The 21,547-nt window shown below is 35.6% G+C and overlaps 1 protein-coding gene across 1 annotated transcript in view; it reads right to left on the bottom strand.

The window, feature by feature from the left end:
• The window catches only part of Ncapg (non-SMC condensin I complex subunit G), a 28,398-nt gene extending 8,696 nt beyond the window's left edge, over positions 1-19,702 (bottom strand). Inside the window, exons 1-14 of the mRNA XM_028765209.1 lie at positions 19,595-19,702; positions 18,502-18,705; positions 17,447-17,675; positions 15,375-15,520; positions 15,041-15,125; positions 13,752-13,944; positions 13,127-13,276; positions 11,354-11,494; positions 9,823-9,946; positions 8,151-8,234; positions 7,703-7,882; positions 4,833-4,943; positions 3,433-3,552; positions 316-540 (exon numbers count right to left, since the gene is read on the bottom strand). Coding sequence (XP_028621042.1) covers positions 316-540; positions 3,433-3,552; positions 4,833-4,943; positions 7,703-7,882; positions 8,151-8,234; positions 9,823-9,946; positions 11,354-11,494; positions 13,127-13,276; positions 13,752-13,944; positions 15,041-15,125; positions 15,375-15,520; positions 17,447-17,675; positions 18,502-18,705; positions 19,595-19,702 — 2,100 coding nt within the window. The remainder of the gene's footprint in view (positions 1-315; positions 541-3,432; positions 3,553-4,832; positions 4,944-7,702; positions 7,883-8,150; positions 8,235-9,822; positions 9,947-11,353; positions 11,495-13,126; positions 13,277-13,751; positions 13,945-15,040; positions 15,126-15,374; positions 15,521-17,446; positions 17,676-18,501; positions 18,706-19,594) is intronic.
• Between the last annotated feature and the right edge of the window lie 1,845 nt (positions 19,703-21,547).

The raw sequence follows: 21,547 nt of genomic DNA, 5'->3' as shown, positions 1-21,547 counted from the left end.
AAACCAAAAAGATGTAATGCTTGTTTTAAATAATAAAAAATATTTTTAAAAAAGAAAAACTATGTTCATTTGCAATACAATCTGTTCTAATTTCATTTTTGTTACTGTAATAAAAACATTGTGACAAAAACAGTTTCAGTTCTTTGAACACTAATTTGATACAGAAAATTATAGATGTGAAATTTAAATTTTAAATTAGGATATTTTTAAAACCAAATAAAATTGTGTCAAAAGTAAATGAGTACAAAATTAAAGCAAAGAACATAAACACATGCTGCAAATGCTTCACAACTGTAGAGCTGGCCGGTTTCTTACCTCGCTGTCTAAGAAGTCAGAGAGGAGCTTCAGAACACTCTTAGCTGTGTCAGTCTCTTCGGCATCATTTTCTTCTTGTTCCTCATGACTGTTGATTTCTGCACCTTCACAATGAATGGCCTTAACTTTCTGAGTTTTAAATGGCTCAATCCCAAACATCATCAGTTGGTCAAAGATAGCCTTTAAAGCACTTATTTTTATTGTGACATCATCAATTTGCAAAACCTATAATTAGACATAACCCCCCCCCAAATAATTTCAGTAAAACAACTTAATTCTATAACCTAAATAAAATTAGTATATTTTCTTGGTTAAATCTCAATGAGTGTTAAGTATGAACATGTTTCAGAACTGTAATTTAAGTTTTAATTTTAGAAGTATGTTTATCTCATAACATCTGGAGCTTTAGTCCTTAATTAATTTTTGCACTGGAAAAAAGTTTTAGAGTCAATGTCCAGACGGACTGTATTATTTGGTCCTTTTATAACAAAACAGAAAAAAAAAAAAAACCAATTCCAACTATGATAAAGTTTTATCATTTTTCTAAGATCCAGATAAACTGCATTGTTATATATAAATTGATTTGCCTGCCTATCAAAAACAATTAATACAGTACATTCTAATCAATTTAAACCTTTGGTACAATGTCAGTACTATTACATTTCTTTGAAGAAAAACTTTTCTCATCACTTAACAATTCAGATTTTATTAATAGTGAATTCAGTTAGCAAGTAGACTCTTTATAGTTTTGGGAGCTAGAGAAATGACCTCCTCAATAAAGTACCTGTCAAACATAAGCATAAGGACCTCATCTCACACAGCCAGCAACTACATAGGAGGCTAGGTGCACAGAAGTGCACAATGATAACCCTAGCACTGGGGCACAGAGACAGGTGGATCCCTGGAATTCATTACCCAACCAACCTAGCCAAATCAAGGTGGCCCTGGTTCAGTGAGAGATCCTTGCCAGAGTTAGAAGAGAGACTGGGGAAGATATCCAACATAGATCTCTGTATATGCACACAAATGATTTAAGTCTATCTTGAGTTAAAAACTACACAGCAAATTCCAAAACCATGGAGGCAGAGTGACCCTATTATGAAAGATTAACTATATTATACAATGTAACTTGGCCTTTAAAATAAACAAAAATCACTTCTATGTTGGTCAAATTATTGTAATTAGAAAAATGATTTATTTTTAAAACTTTGAAGACTATGTCAAGAACATTTCCACTCCATGTTTTGAGAATGACCCCTGTAAACCTGCCAAAACCAAATTCTCTTAACATGTTGTTATGATGGCTCTGGAAACTCCAAATATGCTGCTAGCTCAGCATCAACTGTTTCTTTCATACTCCCATTGACCTTTGCATGCAACAATAGCTGCCAATATTCAATCCTAATAAGATTTTAGAACTTTCTAACAGACCTTTTATACATTATATCAATTTTTATTACTAACAAACAATTTTCCTTAAAATTATCTTCCCAAAATAGACTAATCTTAAAAAAAAAGAAAGAAAAAAAAAAAGAAAAAACCAATGAAGCCTTGAGAATACTTATTTAAAAAACTTTTATAGAGCTGGGCATGAAGGCACACATCTTTAACACCAGCACTCTAGGGACAGAGGCAGGTATATCTCTGAGTTCAAGGCCAGCCTAGTCTATAAAGCAAGGTAAAGGACAGCCAAGGCTACAAAGGCTACATGGAGAAACCTTGTCTCAAAAAATCAAAAATAATCAAATTTTAAAAACTTTTATAAAGATTGTAAGATTCAATCTATTTAGTAGTTATCTTCTTTTGATCATGGACCCTGTTGTATAACCTTTTTAAAGTGCTAAACAATAAATAAAAAGATTTTTAATATTAAAAAAATCACACCTCAGAATAGTATACAAAATATAGGCAAACTTCAGGTTTTCTGCCCTTGAATCTGCTATCATTCAAATACTTTTAACTTTAAAAAAAAAAAAAAAAAAAGGCCAGACCCAACAATTGTCTCCACTGAGGTTATTTTCACGTCCCAAGCTAACAATATTTATATGTAGGTATATAAATGGGGTAGGGCTATGAACAAGAAAGAAAAAGGAAGGTTTGGAAAAACAGTAGGACACATGAAATTAAAGCAGGAGGAGGGTATAAGAGGTAGAGGGTATGTGGTGAGAGAGTTGGGGACAAACGAGAAAAACAAACACAACAGTTTCTTCTCTGAATCATTCATAATGGAATCTGTATTGTTACAGTGTAAGTTCTTGGAGCACATGGGCATCCCACACAGTCCTTCTGGTAGACTTCACTTTGCTTACTTTCCTAGCCATATGTCCTTTTGTTCCTCAAATAGGCCAAAAAAAGTCCTACCCCTAAAACTTCTCTCCTCTATTCTCTTTCCTAAGAAAATAAAATGTCTGAGCCGAAGAAATGACTCAGCAGTTAAGAGAAGTTATGCTCTGCAAAGGACACAAGTTCAGTTCACATGAGCATCTGGGTCAGGCAGCTGACCTGTAACCCCAGCAGGGGTGATGCAATGCTCTCTATGGGCCTCCATGAGTACCTACACAAACATAGTATATATATACACACAACATACCTAAGAAAATAAAATCTCTGAAAAAAAAAAAAAGGAAAGAAAGAGAAAAGAAAGACAGTATTCTTTCAAGTATTTATAAAGATTACTCTTTTAACTTTCCTATGAGTCTGAATGTCACAGTAAGACTCAGGCCAGCATCACCAGCACAGCTACTCGGTCTCCTCCCACTCCCAGGACTGCTGCTGCTATGCTGGCTATCCTTAATTGGCATGACACATACATACTGTCTATTTCCCCTTCAGGAAAACAAGCTCCAACAGCACAAACTCAGGCTGGTTCTCCTCATCATTTACCCACTATATTTATCCTAAGACAAGAACAGTGATAGCACATAGTATGCACTCATATAAGCTACATGACTCATCTTAAATTGTTAGTTCATTTTTTCTATGAAGACATTTTTATAAGACCCTAAAGATTATCCACAATCATCAATTAAGCAACTGAACACACCCAGAATTTTAACATATCACTAGAGATACAGAGCATTTCAAGAAATAAACACATGGTCATAAAATATATCCTACCTGTAAGAATAACATAAAGTGTTTACTGGCAAAATCCTGACTCTGTAGTCCACAGCATCCCAAACATAAAACAGCCAAGTTTCTTACTATAGGATGAACACTTATTATTCCAGGAAGAATCTACAACAAGGTAAAAATTAAAATAATTTTAACCAAGGCAAGAAATTTATAATGCCATATTAAAATCATGGTCAAAATGATTTCCACATGATTTTGTAAGGGTATTTCCACACTGACTATTAACAAAGTTTCACTAGTTTTAAAAAAAAAATGAAAATGAAAGGGGTAACTATAAAGTTGATAAAATAGAACATAGCCAGAACTATTTTCCTTCATATCAATATGTACACTCCCTTATCTGCTAAAACTGATTCAAGGATTCTCAATACTAACAGAATGAGACAAAACTCCCTAATAGAATTACATACATACAGTCTCATTGCAGACCATGCTTCACTTTGTTTTAAGCACTGTTCAACTGTTCTAATTTTGATGCCTAGTTTATCTTATATACTCAAAATATTGCTATAGACTGTAAATAATAAAAATTAGTAGTGGGATAAATTTATGTTCTCTCATCTTTAAAAATGCTATGTTTAGAGATTGGAGAATATAAATTCTAAAACTGCATGTATCAATGTAAGTTTTAACAGTTACACTGTTTTAGTAACTGTTTTAGTTGTAAATCTTCTACTCACATAGTATCTTTTAAATCTCATAGAAGGATCATTTTCCATGAATAGGTCAAGCCTGCAATTATTAAGCTCACTCATAACCGTATAAATCTTCATAACCAGTGTCAAAGTAGCCTAAATAACTACTTTTTATATTTTAATTACATCACTTTTCCCACTTCCCTTTGCTCCCTTCAACCTCTTTCATGTCCCCTCCCTCCCATCGTATGACCCTCTTAGCCCCACTGAAGGCCTCCTTTTTTGTTATAGTACACACATGTAAGTGCAGTATATATATACATATATACATATATATAATATACATATTATATATATATATATATGTGTGTGTGTGTGTGTGTATATATATATATATAAAATCTATTTTTTAACAATGTTGCCCTCACTTAAGCAGAAGATCCAGGATGGCTATCTATACTTTTGTATTTTATGTACACTATATTTCAAGCATTTCTTAGATAATATGCATTCAAAACATGCTATGAATAGCTTATGTTTTATTTAAAAGTGCCTTTATGAAAATGTATTATTTCAATTATTCCTCATACTATGAAGTAGTCACTATGGATATACATAGTTCACTGTATTTATCTGATTTTTACAGTGGTAGTCTTTTAATTATTAATTTTTAAATTATTAACTAATAATGAACATTATTATATAATATAGTAGAGGAGTATGAGGTCTCAAAGGCCAGCAGTGTACCAAAGATTCAATGATCCCATTCATGGTTGCACCGATTCCAGTTGAAATGGACATCTGTTTCAACAATTCATAACACAAAATAAGACACTTCTGTAACGTTTCTGCATCGTTCTAAAAGAAAGTACAAAATATCCATCATTAGTAAGAATATCTTTTGCCCATCCCTTAAACAATTGCTCTCTTGAGACTTTTTCTGTGGAATAAAGTTACTCTTTGTTCCTTTGGCAACCTTAACCAATCATGCAACTCTATTTTTCATTTATGAGCTGGCCCAGTTTTATGTAACAGTTTCCTCCTAGATTGAAACATTCCATTCTAAAAGGAAGCTTTAAATCAGGATTGTTAAACAACTCAAAATAAATTCAGGAAGTCTCTGAAACTGACCAGATTCACTAGGCCCCTCCCCTGTGAGAGTAAGTAGTAAGAGCTGAAAATTTTTTCAGACAAGGCACCTGCAAAGACCACTGTAACAACAGCTCCCAGTAAGAAGCAGAAACCATGTATTCAGCATGATCTTGTTCACAATGCTATCAACTCAAGCCATACTTCTGAAACTCTGCCAAGAAGTATGGCGCCGTTTATGACTCTAATCTATTTTTAAACAATACTAACCCTGTATTACAGAGTACTCATTCTATTCTTTAAAATATCCTTGTATCCACCATCATCTCTGAATATGGTAGATTCTTTAATATTGACTATCCAAGACCTTACATTTATCTGACCCATAACAGTTCCTCTTATTTGCCTAATACCTCTCCAATTCTCTTTCCATGTAAACCGGAAGGTTTAATGCACAGCAAGCATCTTATTTTAAACTCTGTACCATCATACCTACCATTGCAACATCTACATTTCCTTAACTACTCATTAAGGGGAAACAACACAAAGTGCATTAAAAGTATAAATTTATAGTAACTATTGTTTAGGTTTGAAACCAGTGGGACTTGGGGACTATAACAATAATGAATTCACATTTGTGAAGTGCTTGAAGAGATAATCACCTAACTAGACTACCACAGGGGAAAAACATCCTGTAACTTATTAGGTTGCTCTATGTGTTACATAGTACTAGGTGTACTATGCTTAACCTTGACTGCCATCTCGACTAGGCTGAAAAGCAGCTAGTAAATATTAATAGAGCATGTCACTGGATGTGTGTGAGGGTATCTCCAAAGACAATTAAAAGGGAAGATCCACCCTGAATACAAGTGGCATCATCCCACAGGTTAGAGGCCTAAAAATACAAGGCAGTAAAGGAAAATGCACACACACACCACCAACAGCAACAAAAAACAGCTCAGGCATCCTGCTCCCTGTCAGGATGGGAGCCAAACTGTTCTGCAATACCCTCTTAACTCTCCCTCACTGAAACCTCTAAAACTATATGAATTAAAATAAACCCTCCTTCCCTCCTGTGATGGTTTGTTTATGCTTGGCCCAGAGAGTGGCACTATTAGAAGATGTGACCCTGTTGGAATGGGTGTGTCACTGTGGGTGTGGGCTTTAAGACCCTCATCATAACAGCCTGGATGTCAGTATTCTGCTACCAGCCTTCAGATGAAGATGTAGCAGCTCTGCCTCTACCATGCCTGCCTGGATGGTGCTATGCTCCCACCTTGATGATAATGGACTGAACCACTGAACCTGTAAGCCAGCCTCAATTAAATGTTGTCTTTATAAGACTTGCCTTCGTCATGGTGTCTGTTCACAGCAGTAAAATCCTAACTAAGACATCTCCCAACTGTTTTCTTAGCTAGAATCTCACAACACTGAAAAGTCTAACACATTAATTTTATTCACATCTCTAGTTAATCTATTTCTTCCTATAGGAAAATCAGTAGTATTCTACATGAGGTTATGAATTACATACCTCGCAAACACATTTCTATAGTTTCCTGATCACATCATCTATTATATTAGAATTATACTTGAGTTGTAGCTCTCAGAAAAGACAAAAGACACTAAATGTTCAAAGGAACTCAAAAGAGATTAATAGATTAACCAGGCAGACCAGATTTACAAATGCTTTCTCTTTTGTGGGACAGAGCTGGGAATCAAACCTAGGGCCTTACCTGTGCTAGGTAAGCAGTCTCATTACAGAGCTTCCTTTCCTTTTCTTGGATTTGTAAAGGAGGGCCTTACCTGTATAGCCCAAGCTGTCCTTGACCCAGATTTTCTCCCTCTCACTCAGAGTACTATTTACAGGTAGACAGCACCACATTTGGGCAAATATTTCTTAATTTGAAAATCTTTAATTTTATTCTTAGGTTTTTGTTTAAATTTGTTTCTCAAATTTAAAGCCTAGGACAAGCCACAGACTGTAAAATGTAATATAAATAAACTACAAAAATAAAAAGAAACTGATCATCTTCACAAAATAAAAATTAATATGAAAATCTGTCACAATATCTCAAGACTCAGGGTAAAAAACTCGTTTCCCCAAGAAGGAAGGAAACTATTCAAATCCCAGGGATTCATAAGACAAAGAAACAAGTCCTAGCTATAAAGACTAAAGTTAGTTTTCAAAGTCCAAAAATGTCTGGCCTGGTGTGGTGGTATATCCCTTTAATCCCAGCACAAGGAAGACAGAGGCATAGACAAGTGGATAGCTATTAGTTCAAGACCAGCTTGATTTACATAATGAGTTCCAAACCAGCAAGGGCTAAATAGTGAGACTGTCTCAAACACCAGAAATCTAAAAACATAAAACAGAAGCTTTAAAAATAAGGTTTATTTTTTCATTTTTATTCATGGTATTGTCACAACTCCCTCCAAAGTAAATAAATTCTGGCAGTTTAATGAATTAACAAAACTAAGGTTTGTTGAGATAAGAGTAGTTAAAATTTAGTATGAAAACTGACATATACCTTTTCTGTGTGGACTTCTTTAATTTCAAGTTGCTCTGTCTCTTTTAACAGGTTTATTCTGGCATCTTCCAATGTTTTTATTTCTTCTTTTAATTTTGATGCCTGATCAAAATCTTGTACAGCAATGCAATTTTCCAAAGCTTCTTTAGCCTCAATAAGCTTGACTTTGATTTCAGCCATCTAAAATAGAAAGAAACTGACCATCTTCACAAAATAAAAATTAATATGAAAATGTCACAATATCTGAAGATTCAGGATTTAAGCAATCAAACATTAAGATTCCATTTTCCTGAAACAGATCACAAAATCTGTTATAATCTGGTAAGATTTTGAATGTCCTTATAGTGTAATACCTATTGACTTGGCTTTATGAAAATACTTCAAAACAGTATAGCAAGAGGAAACAATGGCATTCCTAAAGCAGTTCTTTAATTCAGAAGAGACTTACCTTGAGTTCGTTCTTTCTTGTAGCAGATGGATCAACATGAACAGTAACAATGGGTGCACGAATCTCTGAGATAATTTCTGTGACCTGAGAAAGTTATAATTCAAAGTACAAGCTGTAATCTATGTTTTACCAATGCTACAAATGTAGCAAATGTGAACTGCTACATCGAATTCTAAACAATACATACAGCTATACATATAACAATACAGGTTAATCTATAACCTACATTGCTAACCTGGCAGGATTTGGAATTGGTCAGGAAACACACCTTTGGACATACCAGCAAGGGTGTTTTCGTAGAGGTTTAACTAAGGTTAACTGAGGTTTAACCATCCCACAAGTTGCAGTACTATGCTGAGTAAAAAGGCAAAAGGAAAAAAAACAGCCTGAGCACTAGACTCATCTCTCTGCTTCCTGTGAACAAAATGTGAATGAGCAATTGCCTTATGTTCCTGTCTATCATAGCTAGAACTTTTCTCAGTATCATGTCTTTGCCACCACAATAGGCTGTACCTTCATGCCAAAACAAACCCTCCTTCTCTCTTTTCTTTTCTTTTTTCTTTTCTTTTCTTTCCTTTCCTTTCTCCTTTCCTTTCCTTCTTTCCTTTCCCCACTTCCTCCCTAAGTTGCTTCTTGTCAGTTATATTAGTTTCTCATTGCTGTGGCAAAAACAACTTAAAGAATCGTTCATTTTGGCTCACAGTTTGGAATTAGCAGTCCACCATAGAAAAGATGGACCGGCCAAAAGAGCAAGAAACACCCAGTCATAGTGCATTATAGTCAAAAAGAAAGAGAGAAAGAAAAAGAAAAAGAAAAAGAAAAAGAAGAAGAAGAAGAAGAAAAAGAAAGAAAGAAAGGAAGGAAGGAAGGAAGGAAGGAAGGAAGGAAGGAAGAAAGAAAGAAAGAAAGAAAGGGGGAGGGGAGGAGAGGGAAAGTTGATACTCAGTTTAACTTCTCCTTTATAAGCTCAGAACCACAGCTCATAAAGTGGGCCACTCACACCTCACCCAATCTAGAATCTCTCACAGACATGCTCAGAGGTTTGTCCTCTAGTTTATTCTAGACCTTGTCAAGCTGACAATAGTAATTATTACAAGAGGTATTTATGGTCATAATAAGACAGCAACTACTACAAAGACTGAACAATAAAACTGAATCATCTAGTCAGATGTATTATTTGATTAAAAAGTAACAATTTTTAAATTGCATAGATACTAAAGACAAATTATCCCTAGTGCAGTAAAAATAAAATATTGTACCCTAAGATTACTCTCTATATCTAAAATTTTCTGCCTAAAATTCTTACTACTTCCTCAGTTCTGTAGAGAAAAAAAGCATACCAAATATATAAGTAATAATAAGCAATGATAATAATGACCTTCCTTGCAGAGCTACTTGTTCACTAGTTCAAAATGACTGCTCCCCATCTGAGAATAACTAAGCTAAGCCCTTCTTCCTTCCTCTCACACCTGCTTGCTGACTCAACAAAGTAACAGACATGTTAAGAAAGGAAGACATTTTAAATTGTGTGTAGAAAGATCTACTCTTTTTCATTTTTGCAACATGTTGGACAATAAACACTAATACACTAAAGACAAGAGTGCTGATGAGAAATTAATACTCCTTAATGTCACTAACCAAATTTATCTTCAGCAGAAAGAAAAGCACTTACAATCTGTATCCTTTTATTATCATCTGTGATGATGTGGAGGAGTCTCTCAACAATAAAAGAAACTAAGGATATTGGGGTTGTAGGCAGAATAAGAATCTCCTGCAAAATAGCCAGCAGTCGTTTCCTGTAATCAAAATGATCTATTTTAATTTAACTAGTAATATGAAAAAAAAATATATATATATATATGTATATATATATATATATTTCTTTAAACATTTTTCTTTATTTTGTGTGTGTGTATGTGAGTGGGCACATTCACACCTGGGCCTGAATGTGGAGATCAGAGAAGAAATTGAAACAGTTGGTTTTCTCCTTCTACCCTGTGGGTCATAAGGATCGAATGAAAGCCACTGGGTTGGCAGCAAGCACCTTTACCCAATGAACCATCCTGCCACCTGAAAATACATTTTTTCCTAACATTTCCCTTTACACTACCTTAGTTTTTACTTCTGTTTGTAAATATAAATACAAATTCTATACATACAGACTTTTAGATTTAAAAAAACCTCATATTCTACAAATTTATTTACAAGTATATGTAAAAATTATAAATATTTCTATACCCTGATCTTTTAAAAAGAAAATTTTAAACCAAAAAATCTGAAATTATTTATTCTGAAGTAATTATACTAGAATTATATACATATATACCCATACATACATGCATACATATTCCATCATGTGCCACATGATGTTTCAGTAAACATTAGACCAGGAATCTGATGAAGGCCCTAGAAAATCATAATAGAGCTAGAAAATATGTAATGATACAGTAGCCCTAGTAATGCTGTACCTCAGTGCATTTCTCTGGTGATGCTGGTATAAACAAACACACATGGGCATATGTATACAAGTGTAGTACAATCATATACAATTACATATAGTTTTAGAGAGCTAGGATAGTTACATCTAATCATAACAAAACTGTATTGAAATATAAGAAATTAGCCACATGGGGAGGAGTAATAAAACCACCCTCTAGGCAAAATTTAACTGTTACACTCATGAACTCACAGCAAGTATGGTTAACTGCATTAAGAGCTGCCAGTCAACATTCCAGTCTGGATGGCATAGGGACTCCTGAGGCCTAATATCAAAGCTTAGAAAGTATTGGCTGTTAATAGCTTCTAGAGGAGAAAGAATCCTTTTTCTTTTGAGGTGCAGCTAGGAGTAGGCTGCCCATAGTCTGATGCAAAGCCACATACCCAGGCACATTCAGACAACTGTAATTGGGCTCAGGTAATTTTTAAAAAGGGCAGGGGGAGCTTAAGAAGGAACATGTTGAGTATCAAAGGAGTGAGAACAGTCTTGAGGTAGATATGATCAAGTTATATTGTATATATGTATAAAATTATCAAATGATTGTTTAAAAAACCTGATTAATCAAAGCATATAATATCACCTTCATTGTTGGTAGTTACACTAAAATTAAAGTCAGAGTCATTATCTTTTAAAAATTAAACCAAGGTAGGTTCCTAAATATATGAAACTAAAGGAAATTAGATCAAATGTTAACATTTAGACATACCTTCCTCCTTCTTCACTAGTATCCAAAGATTTTATAATTAGAATCAACTGTTGACCTATGAATTCTCTTGTCATCAAATTTCCAATGTAGGCAAAATCACTTTTCTGTTCTTCATTAACTACTGGGAAGCCCTGGATGTAACTAAAGCAAACAGAATTAGTAAAATAGATGCCAATCAATGGAAGAGCACTTACATAGCACACATAAGGCACTACAAAATAGTACAATACCATATACCAACACATGATTTTACATAAAAGTTCAAAAATTTTAAAAACCAGAACAGTACATATACAATATGCTATATTTTCAAAAAAGAAACCTACATGTTCATTTAAAAAATGTATAGAAAGAAAATTGACAATGGATATCCTTAATTATTTGGCCGTTTAACTCTACAATGATTGATGGTACTAGGGAAACAAAGAATAAATTTACCTCTACATTTGGATTCTGACAAGAATATGTATTTTTTTTTATAAAATTTTACAGTGAAGTAAGTAGAAATTATATTGTCTTAGTTGGGCTTCTATTGTGATAAAACACCATGACCAAAAGAAACTTGGGAATGGAATGGTTTACTTCCTGTTTCATATCACAGTCCATCACTGAAGAAAGTGATGCCAGGAACTCAAGGAGAGCAGGAACCTGGAGGCAGGAGCTGATGCAGAGGCTATGGAAGAGTGCGGCTTACTTGCTTGTTCCCCATGGCTTGCTCAGCCTGCTTTCCTATTGAACCAAGCACCACCAGATCAAGGAGAGCATCACCCACAGTGAACTCAGCTCACCCAAATCAAACATCTATCAAGAAAATGGGCTTGTCCACAGACCAGTCTTCGGGGGCATTTCTCCAGCTAAGGTTCTCTCTTCCAAAATGACTTCAGTTGAGATTAAATTGTCATAAAACTGGTCAGCAGGTATATCAAAACATAATTTAGAAAAATAAAAGTTTTAAAGTTATATAAGTTTTACTTCATTTTTAGTATGTTATTAATTGAAAAATACTTAATTATAATAAAACTGACCATACATCTACACCCTGTTGATTCTGAAACTACTTGTGATAGTTTGCCCATGCTTGGCTCAGGGAGTGATGGTGCTATTAGAAGGTATGGCCCTGTTGGAGTAGGGGTGTCACTGTGGGCGTGAGCTTTAAGACCCTCATTATAGCTGCCTGGAAGTCAGTATTCTGCTAGCAGCCTTCAGATGAAGATGTAGAACTCTCAGCTCCTCCAGCACCATGCCTGCCTGGATGCTGCCATGCTCCTGCCCTGATGATAATAGACTGAACCTTATGACCTATAATTCAGCCACAATTAAATCTTTTCCTTATAAGAGTTCCCTTGATCATGGTGTCTCTTCACAGCACTAAAACCCTAACTAAAACACTAGTCCATGCACCAAATCTAATCATCATGATATCTGTTTTATATAGCTTGCAAATAAAGAATAATTTTTTTAAAACTTTGTTATATATGAATATTAGATAAAATTCAAGAAAAAGTCAGTGAAATTTTATCAGGGAAAAGTTACACTAATCAGCTGCTAATCTTGAGTCACTGTAACTGGGATAGTGAGGTCCTGACTATACACTTTCAATATACTAACCACACAACAGATTTTTCAAAACATTTAATAAACATACTCATTCACACCTACTTATACAAAAAAATAGTTCCTAAATTATTTCCTCTAATGACTTTGAATAAGAAAACTATGAAATTGGTAAATAAAGTAACATAAGTACAGTTCAAACCAAAAGCAAAACTTTACCTCAGTAAGTACTCTGCATATACTACAGGCTCTGGCAAAATCTGCTCTAAAAACTCTTCACCTTCATCTCCCTTTGATTTCAAATATTCACAAAGGGTGCACCAGTACAAAGCAATTTCAGGAGTTAATGTTTCCACTGGAATCAACTTCCTTCATACAGAAGAGAACAAGAGAAAGCATTATCTTTACATGCAGTTGAAAAACAGAACAAGAATGGACATAAAACAAAGATTTCTTTCAATTACTAAGTCTTCTAGTTACTAAGTCATTCGTTTACCCACCTGAAAAGAATGAAAAGGAAAAAAAAAAAAAAACTTAGCCTAAAAAAAGGAAGAAGAGAAAGCTTCAAATGAGTTAACATGGCAAGAATGTATATTTGGGGTGTTTTTCAGTGGATGTAGTGCAAAACTCAAAGTTGCAAAATGAAAGGACATAACTAATGTAATGCCTGACGAAAGTTCTGAATCCTTGTACCAGAAGGAAGAAAGACACTCGTTAAAGAGAAGAGGGACAGATAAAAAGTACTGAGGGAACCTGAAAATACAGGGAAGACAAACTCAGTTTAAGTGCACAGGTTCAATTTAAATACTCTGTACAATTTAAATAATGAAGTCTTTATATATACCTGCCATCATCATCTTTACAAACTCCGACCAGCTCACTGAGAGGAGTCACTGAGAATAAGGAATGGAGAACGGAGACTGCTACATCAGAAGAATTTTCCACATCTAACCGATGAAGCAACTCTAGGATATTTCCTTCAGTGAAACGCAACCAGCCTTGGAGAAGATGCTTCTGCACTGCTTGTTTCACAGCATCTGGCGAGTCATTTAAAAGGTTACACAATGTACATTCTAAACCTTTTCTCCCTGTTTATCCTCATCTTAACTTTTATTAAATCATTGTTAACACTGAATTTACAATTCAAATAAAAATTATAGGCAGAACAAAGCATGCTAATGAAAAAAATGCAGTATTACTAAAGTGATGACAATGCTTATTTCAAAATGCAAATGGAATTCAGCAATTAAAAGACAAACTCCTACATTGTCGAAGGAAACATGTCTTTCTATTGTCTCTTCACTGAACATCAGGCATCAGGGTATGTGAAATCTATCGTTTCACTTGTTGATTGACTCCAACTATTACATGAATTCTATTTACAGTACTGAATCACAATATACTTTACCAAACAAGCTTTATTTTTATCATTTAAGAAGTGATTCTCAACCCTCCTACTACTGTGGCCCTTTACTACAATTCCTCATGCTGTGGCAATCTCCAACCACTCAATTATTTTCATTGCTACTTCTTAGCTGTAATTTTGCTACTGTTATGAATCATAATGCAAATATCTGTGTTTTCTGATGATCTAAGGCGACTCCTATGTAAGGACTGTTCGACACCCAAAGGAGTCATAACTCACAGGCTGAGAGCTGCTGATGTAAGGGCACCCTAGTCAGTCCTCTGACAATACTCATAAATTCAAGTGTCCTTTCTTGGTACAGCAAAACTGGGACTAAATGGCTTCATAAGAGTTAAGAAGTTTTAGAACATCCTTCAGAAAAGCAGATTCCCTAGTTTAACAGATGAGAGGGTAGGGCATTATACTAGTCTGTTTATTCCTAATTCTGATGCACAGAATACATTGTTGTTACATTATAGAAAAACAGGACAGTGCTGTTTAAGAACATGGGGTAAAAAAAGAGTCTATCAGACGTTTGCAGAAGTAACTGCGTAAGATTTAGAAGTCTTCCCCTTCCTAAAGCACAAAAGTCTGAAAGAAATGCCTGGCTCCTTTAAAACACCAAGATCTTTAACCCCTAAATCCTTCAACTTATTTATGGAAATGATAGTTTTATTAAATTCAAGTCTCATTTCAAAATCCAATGTTTACAAAAATGTGTATCTTACCTGATCTGTCATTAAGACCTTGTTGAAGAAGCAGTACTCTCTGAGCAATGGACATAGCTCTCAAATGAACTTTTTCAGCTAACACCTTAAAAAGGAAAAAGATGGCCATTAATCTCAATACACTTTAGAGATGTCTACTAATGAATACTGCATTCTTCTGTAAATTAACCCAATTTTTAAATTGTCTGTTAATATGCTTAATATAAGAAGTTACCTATATTATTCAAAAGTCCTAACTGGGAAAAAAAATCATTGTTAGCAAGTTTTTTCCAAAATACCATAAAATGGTTCAACTTTCAAAAACATGACTACAGAAGATACTGAACTTATTTACCTGATAAGCCAGCTTTCTGACAGTGTCCTTTATATCCTTTGTACGTCCGACAATTTTTGGCAAAGTCTTTGCTGATGGTGCAATACAAGATAAAACTGCACGTCTAACTTCTGGATTTGAATCATTTTCAATCAAAGTAACATATGCTAAAAAATAAAACAATAGATTTTAACATTAATAATGTTAAGAATGTTAAGTCATAGAAGCTCTATATTCTTTCATTTTTAAATAAGAGATTATTTTTATACATTCACTTCTAGCAAAAAACTAGCATTTCCTTTGAAAATAAAATTAAAAATTATTAAATATGCTGTGATTGAAAATTAATCCCAAAAGTCAGATGATGATTATAATAGGTAATTTATTTTAAGTTGATATAGTTTTATATAAGGACCAATTATTTTGATTTATTTTAAATTCTATTATGAAATGTTACCAAAATAAAAAAAAAACCCATATTCAGAAATTAACCAGACCCAAAGACTATACAATTCAATCAACTTCTATACAGTTAGAATAATTATTCAGAAAGGAAACTATGAAAGTTCACATTTAACTTTACACTTTTAATTTTGAGAATGTATAGGTTCATATGTTTAATATATTTCTACCATTTTTTGAGTATACTCCTCTTATATTTAAAAAAATAAAAATAAAAAAGACTATGCCAGATTATACTGGCAATATTCTCATACCTGTTTAGTGGCTCTTTAGACTGCACCAGAAGCCACACTAAGTGATTAAACTGTACCATCCATTTGTCCAAGTATACACTTTTTAACATTACAAAAATCACCTAGTAATAACACTTCTCAAAATGTAATACAATCCTTAAAAAATTCAGGATGATCAGATGCTAAATTTATGAAGCTGGGTAACAATAACAATTACTAAATAGAGCATCAAACTTTAAAATGTGCTGAAACTAAAGAGGATATGGATCAATACATACCTTTATGTCCCATTGCTGACAATATTAAAAGTAAAAAACTTTTTTAGAATACTTAACCACCTACCCTAATAAAGTAGAAACCATATAAGTCTATCTCTTAGCTAACTTTACAAACTCATTCATCTATGCACCAAAGGCATGAAGAGAAAATTTCTAACACTGGGTTTTTTGTTTTGTTTCTTTGAATTTTTGAGATAGTTTCTCTGTGTAACCACGGCTGTTCTGGAACTCACTTCATAGACTAGTCTGGTCTTAAATCCAGGAGATTTGCCTGCCTCAGCCTTCAGAATGCTGGGATTAAAGGCATGGCATTACCATGCCCTGCCTCTAACACTGTTTTTAAATCAAAGTAATTGCAAACAATTAGAAGGGCCATCACCATTCAGAATAAACTACATAAAACAAAACATTAAAATATAGAAAAAAATAAATATATATCATCCTAAATGAATGCTAAAATTAGGAATAAATTTGAGGGGAAAAAGACACAAAAATATAATTTGACTCACAAAAAATGGTAGAAAAAATTTAACATTGAGACAAACATGTTATTGTTTAAAATGTAATTTTTTTATGTAAACATGGCAATTAATTCAAAATTCACTGTAATTATTTCTACCTCTGAAAGAAAGAAATACAACTGAAGTGAAGAACAAGGCAGAGGTAAAAGTGCTGATAATATTCTTTCATTTTAAGTTGCTGGATTAATACTTCCACACCACACAGACATATAATTAGTAAAAATTCAATCCTAGGTTAGGAAAATGGATCTAGTGGTAGAGTACTTGCTGCACAAGCATGAGACCTGATGTTCCAATGCCCAGTATCTCATGAAAGCCAGCCACAGCAGCAGCACATACGATCTTAGTACTGGGGATAAGGAACAGGGGATTCCTGGGGCTTACTGGCCAGCTAGTCTGAGTAGATGAGCTCTAGATTTAATGACAGATGCTGTCTCAAAAAATAAGGTACAGAGCAATTGAGGACATCTGATTATAACCTCTGGCTTCCACATGAAAGTACACACCTACACACTCATGTATATACACACATAAAAACCAAAAACTGAAAAATTAACAAAGTCAACATACCCAAACAAGATTTAGGAAACCATACATACCATCAACTACTGGGCAGTCATCATCCTTGGGATCTTGCAGTCGAGAAAGAGCCAAAACCGCTTGTATTCTTACATTTGAAATCTTATCTTTCAATCTAATAAGCATGGCTTCATTAATTTTATCAAATAAGTCATCATCAATTTGGGCATTTTCTGGCATACTCCCAAGAAGTTTATTAATGAGCTGGCATACTCTAAATCTGACTGCACTGCTGTTTGCTTCATGAGACTACACAAAAAACAAATCAAAAGTTACACCTAGTCACATTCCATTCTTAAACAGCCAGTATCATTTCAAAATTAAAAGTTGACAATACACCCAGGTAGATAGTGTAGGCCTACAACACCACAGAAAAGAACCACAAGTTCAAGGTCTGTTTGGGCTACAAAGTAAGTTCAAGGACAATATGGGTAACTTAAAGAAATCCTGTCTCAAAACAGAGTAAAAAGAGAGGTAGATCAGGGCTGGAGAGATGGCTCAGCAGTTAAGAGCACCGACTGCTCCTCCAGAGGTCCTGAGTTCAATTCCCAGCAACAACATGGTGGCTTATAACCATATATAATGGGACTTGATGCCCTCTTCTGGTGGGTCTGAAGACAGCAACAGTGCACTCACAAACATAAATAAATAAAACACTTAAAGGATAAGTATATCAGTGTATCAGCATGTGTAAAGTTACGTTTAATCCCTAGCACTACAGAAAAAAAAATAAGACAATAGTAACTCTTTACTTGCAGAGAAGTTATATTGTATATCCACAACTAGATAGATTTTACACTCTCAAGTAGTCTGAAACAATATTTGCTGTCACTAAATAAGCATATCCCTATAGATTCTGTAGGATTTTTTTTTTACTTAATCACAAGAACATTTACAACATAAGTGAGAATTAAACAGTTAGGAACTTAATGCTGCAGTTATCCTTTTAATGACAGTTAAGTTTTCCATAAAAGACTTATTCACATACATTTTCCCTATCACTGATATTTCACTGTGGAAAATAACAAACGTAGCCAAATATATTACTTCCCCAAAGTATTCAATTTCACAGTACCTTTAAGAGAAAAGTAAACAAATAATTTAAAATGCCACCATCTTTCTCTTCCTCTTCCTCTTCCTGATCAGACTGGTGAAATGAAGTAACAAACTTGGCTGTGAAGTCCATGACTCTCTCCACCGCAGGTTCACGTTTATAAACCACCATAGCATATTTAAGGTAATGAATAAACTCCTCCTGAAAAGCCATTTTATCGTCCATCTGAAAGACAGAAGAAACGCCTGAATAACCTGCATTAATAAAAATTCTTTATTCCCAACACTGCCATAAAACTGCTGAAAGCGTTACCCTTAGGTCAAACTATAATATTTCTTAAAAAATATATATATCAATTATTCAAACCAAAAAAGGGGAAATAACTCTGCACAAACTTCTCTTCAGCATATAATCTGTACCTCTGAGAAAGCACAAAGCATAAATTTGAACAGTGTAAAAATTGTCTCATTTTTCTCTCAACACCTTTAGATTATCGATATCTTTCTTACCAGATTAATGCAAAACATGCTTCGGCATGAATAACTAGAAATCAACAGCTTTGTATTTACTTTATTTAGGCCTTCTTAACATCCGTCAATTTCCTCTGGGCATAACTTTCACATCCTGCTCCATATTCACTTTTATATGTACTTAACCTTCCTTGAACTCCAAAACAATTTCTCTTCCTCACATTCGCTGTCCTATAATTCCCGCGGCTCCACTTGATACACAATTAACATGAACGGGGAAGACTAGGTCCTTATGATTTCGCTAGTTGGTGAAATGAATTTGATTTTCAGCTTAGGAGTTGGTTGAAACAACTTGATCAGTTTCCGGGGGTGAACTAGACACCCCAAACGAAAGAAAAGCATCCAAGATTCACTGCGCAGACTAAGTCACTACGGAACTAAGGATAACGGATCTCTCCACGGACCAACCTCCCCAGGGAGGGATGGAGAAACTGGAGACTCCGTGTTGACCACGCCAGGAGTTCCGATCACTGGCTGGGGCCAGGAGACCTCGGGCAAGCCTCAGAGCACCTGACCCTCAGGTCACTCGGACGCGGGGTGAAGGGCAGAAGGCTGAGCCCGGGAGCCGGGGCCAGGCCGCTTACCGCGCCGTACGTGCGGCTCAGCGCCACCACCAGCTTTGCCTGGTTCTGGTGCGGCTGCTGCGCCAGCTGAAAAGCCTCCTTGACAGAAAGCCGCTTCTGCGCTGCCATGGCGCCGGGACGGGAACTGCCGGAGAGTGGCTGTGGCTAGCAATCCGCAAAGGACTCAGTTGCCCTCCGCTTCCGGCAGACTGGCCTGCGAGAGTCAAGTGAGTTGTTACCGCCAGAGTTTTCAAACAACTCTCGCAGGAGAACGAGATCTCGTGAGACTTACGCCGGAGGTGGAGTCCTAAAGTATAGACCAGACTAACCGCCCCCATCTGACTCCACCCTCCGCCCCGCCCTGCTGCTGGGACGCATGCGCCTGAGGTGTGGCCTGCCGTTCTCCCAATAGGAAGAGGTGTTTATGTGAAAGCGTGGGCACAACCGGAAGTGTTGCTGTCAAGGAGCGTACCTGGAGTGGGCGTTCAACTTTCTGAATTAAACTGGTGGCGCTAGATTGGTTGCAGATCCTGCGGTTGGGAGTGAAGTGAGAAAGCGGAGAACTGCCGGGTTGAGAACAACAAGCCCGCCCCAGCTGCCTGACAGGTATATCTCGAGCGAAGAAGACGTTTGGGAGATGAAGCGCGAGGCCAGTTCGGGGATTGGGGATGTCACAGTTTTCGAGAGGACGTCCTGGACCAGGGCCTGTGCAGTCCTTCGGACGCAGTGAGGTCCCGGCGGGAACTGCCTGCCCACGATGAGACAAGACAGGCTGGGGGACCTGGGAAGAGAAAGGCAGGGTCAATTTAGGGTGAAGGAGCTTGGAGATTGTCAAGCTTTACAGGTCTGCTTTACAAATCTGCCTAACAACTCTTCTGAATGGAGGAGAACGCAGACATTATAAAAGGGATATACGGTCTTGATTAAGATCACGTACTGGATATATAAAATTGTCTCAAAATGAATGCCTCAGCTGGGGCATAGGACACACCACTCCAATAACGTGAAACTTACTTGGCGTGTTGCCTGATAACTTGGAAAACATAAATGCAGCCACCTATTCCGTCTATACTGGAAATCTACGTTGGTGAAGTGTCTCTGGAAGAAGACTGCTTCCAGACTAAATTCTCAACTGTGGACTTCATCTGTTTGTTCGGACTTTTATTTCCATACACGTTGTATCTGTGTTAGGGACTCCATGCCTCGGTCACCAGATCTCTCTTATTTCATATTCTCCAGCAGTCCTTTGTCAGTGTTTTGGTGTTGTTTGTTTTGTTTCCTTGCAGTTTTATCTCGATTTATTCACAATTCAAAGAACTTAGACTCAGGATAAAGGGAAAGGTTTTTTTTTTCCCTGCACTTCAGCATCCACTGGGAGCAGAATAGAACATTTCAAAGCCGATTGGATGCCTTTTTCTACTTTTGAGTTACTACCTTCCCCTGTCACATTTAAAATGTACTCTTTAATTTTCATCACCCAGATTTGTACATATATCCACATGAGTAAATTCCTGAATGAGTATTGAACTGGTTTTTTTTTTTTTCATATTTAACTATCCACTTTATAAATACCCATAAATGTAACTGGCTTTTTTTTTTTTTTAGTCCCTACTGGCTTTGGACTTTATCCATATATGTTAATACTAACAAATTTTACTGACTTCTTGCAAGTGCCAGACACCATTCAAAGTTCTTTACTTCATTTAACCCTTTATTTCTATCTCCTTTCAGAATGAGTAAAGTGAGACACAGACAGGGTGCAATGGCATTCCATCCTAGGAATGTGCCATAATTATTCTGCTTCATTCCTAGTTCCTATTTTTAGATATACAACTAAATGCTGGGAAAAGTGATGACTATGATGGTGATAAGGGCCTGTAATTTGAAATCAACATTTCTAATTTGAGAAAGTTCAGATTAATCACGGAACAAAAACAAGCTGAGTGTGCATTCTGAGAGACATGGAGATAGAAA

This window comes from Grammomys surdaster, unplaced genomic scaffold (genome assembly GCF_004785775.1).
Source record: "Grammomys surdaster isolate TR1022 unplaced genomic scaffold, NIH_TR_1.0 150, whole genome shotgun sequence".
NCBI lineage: Eukaryota > Metazoa > Chordata > Mammalia > Rodentia > Muridae > Grammomys > Grammomys surdaster.
This window is presented reverse-complemented; position numbering and strand designations above follow the sequence as displayed.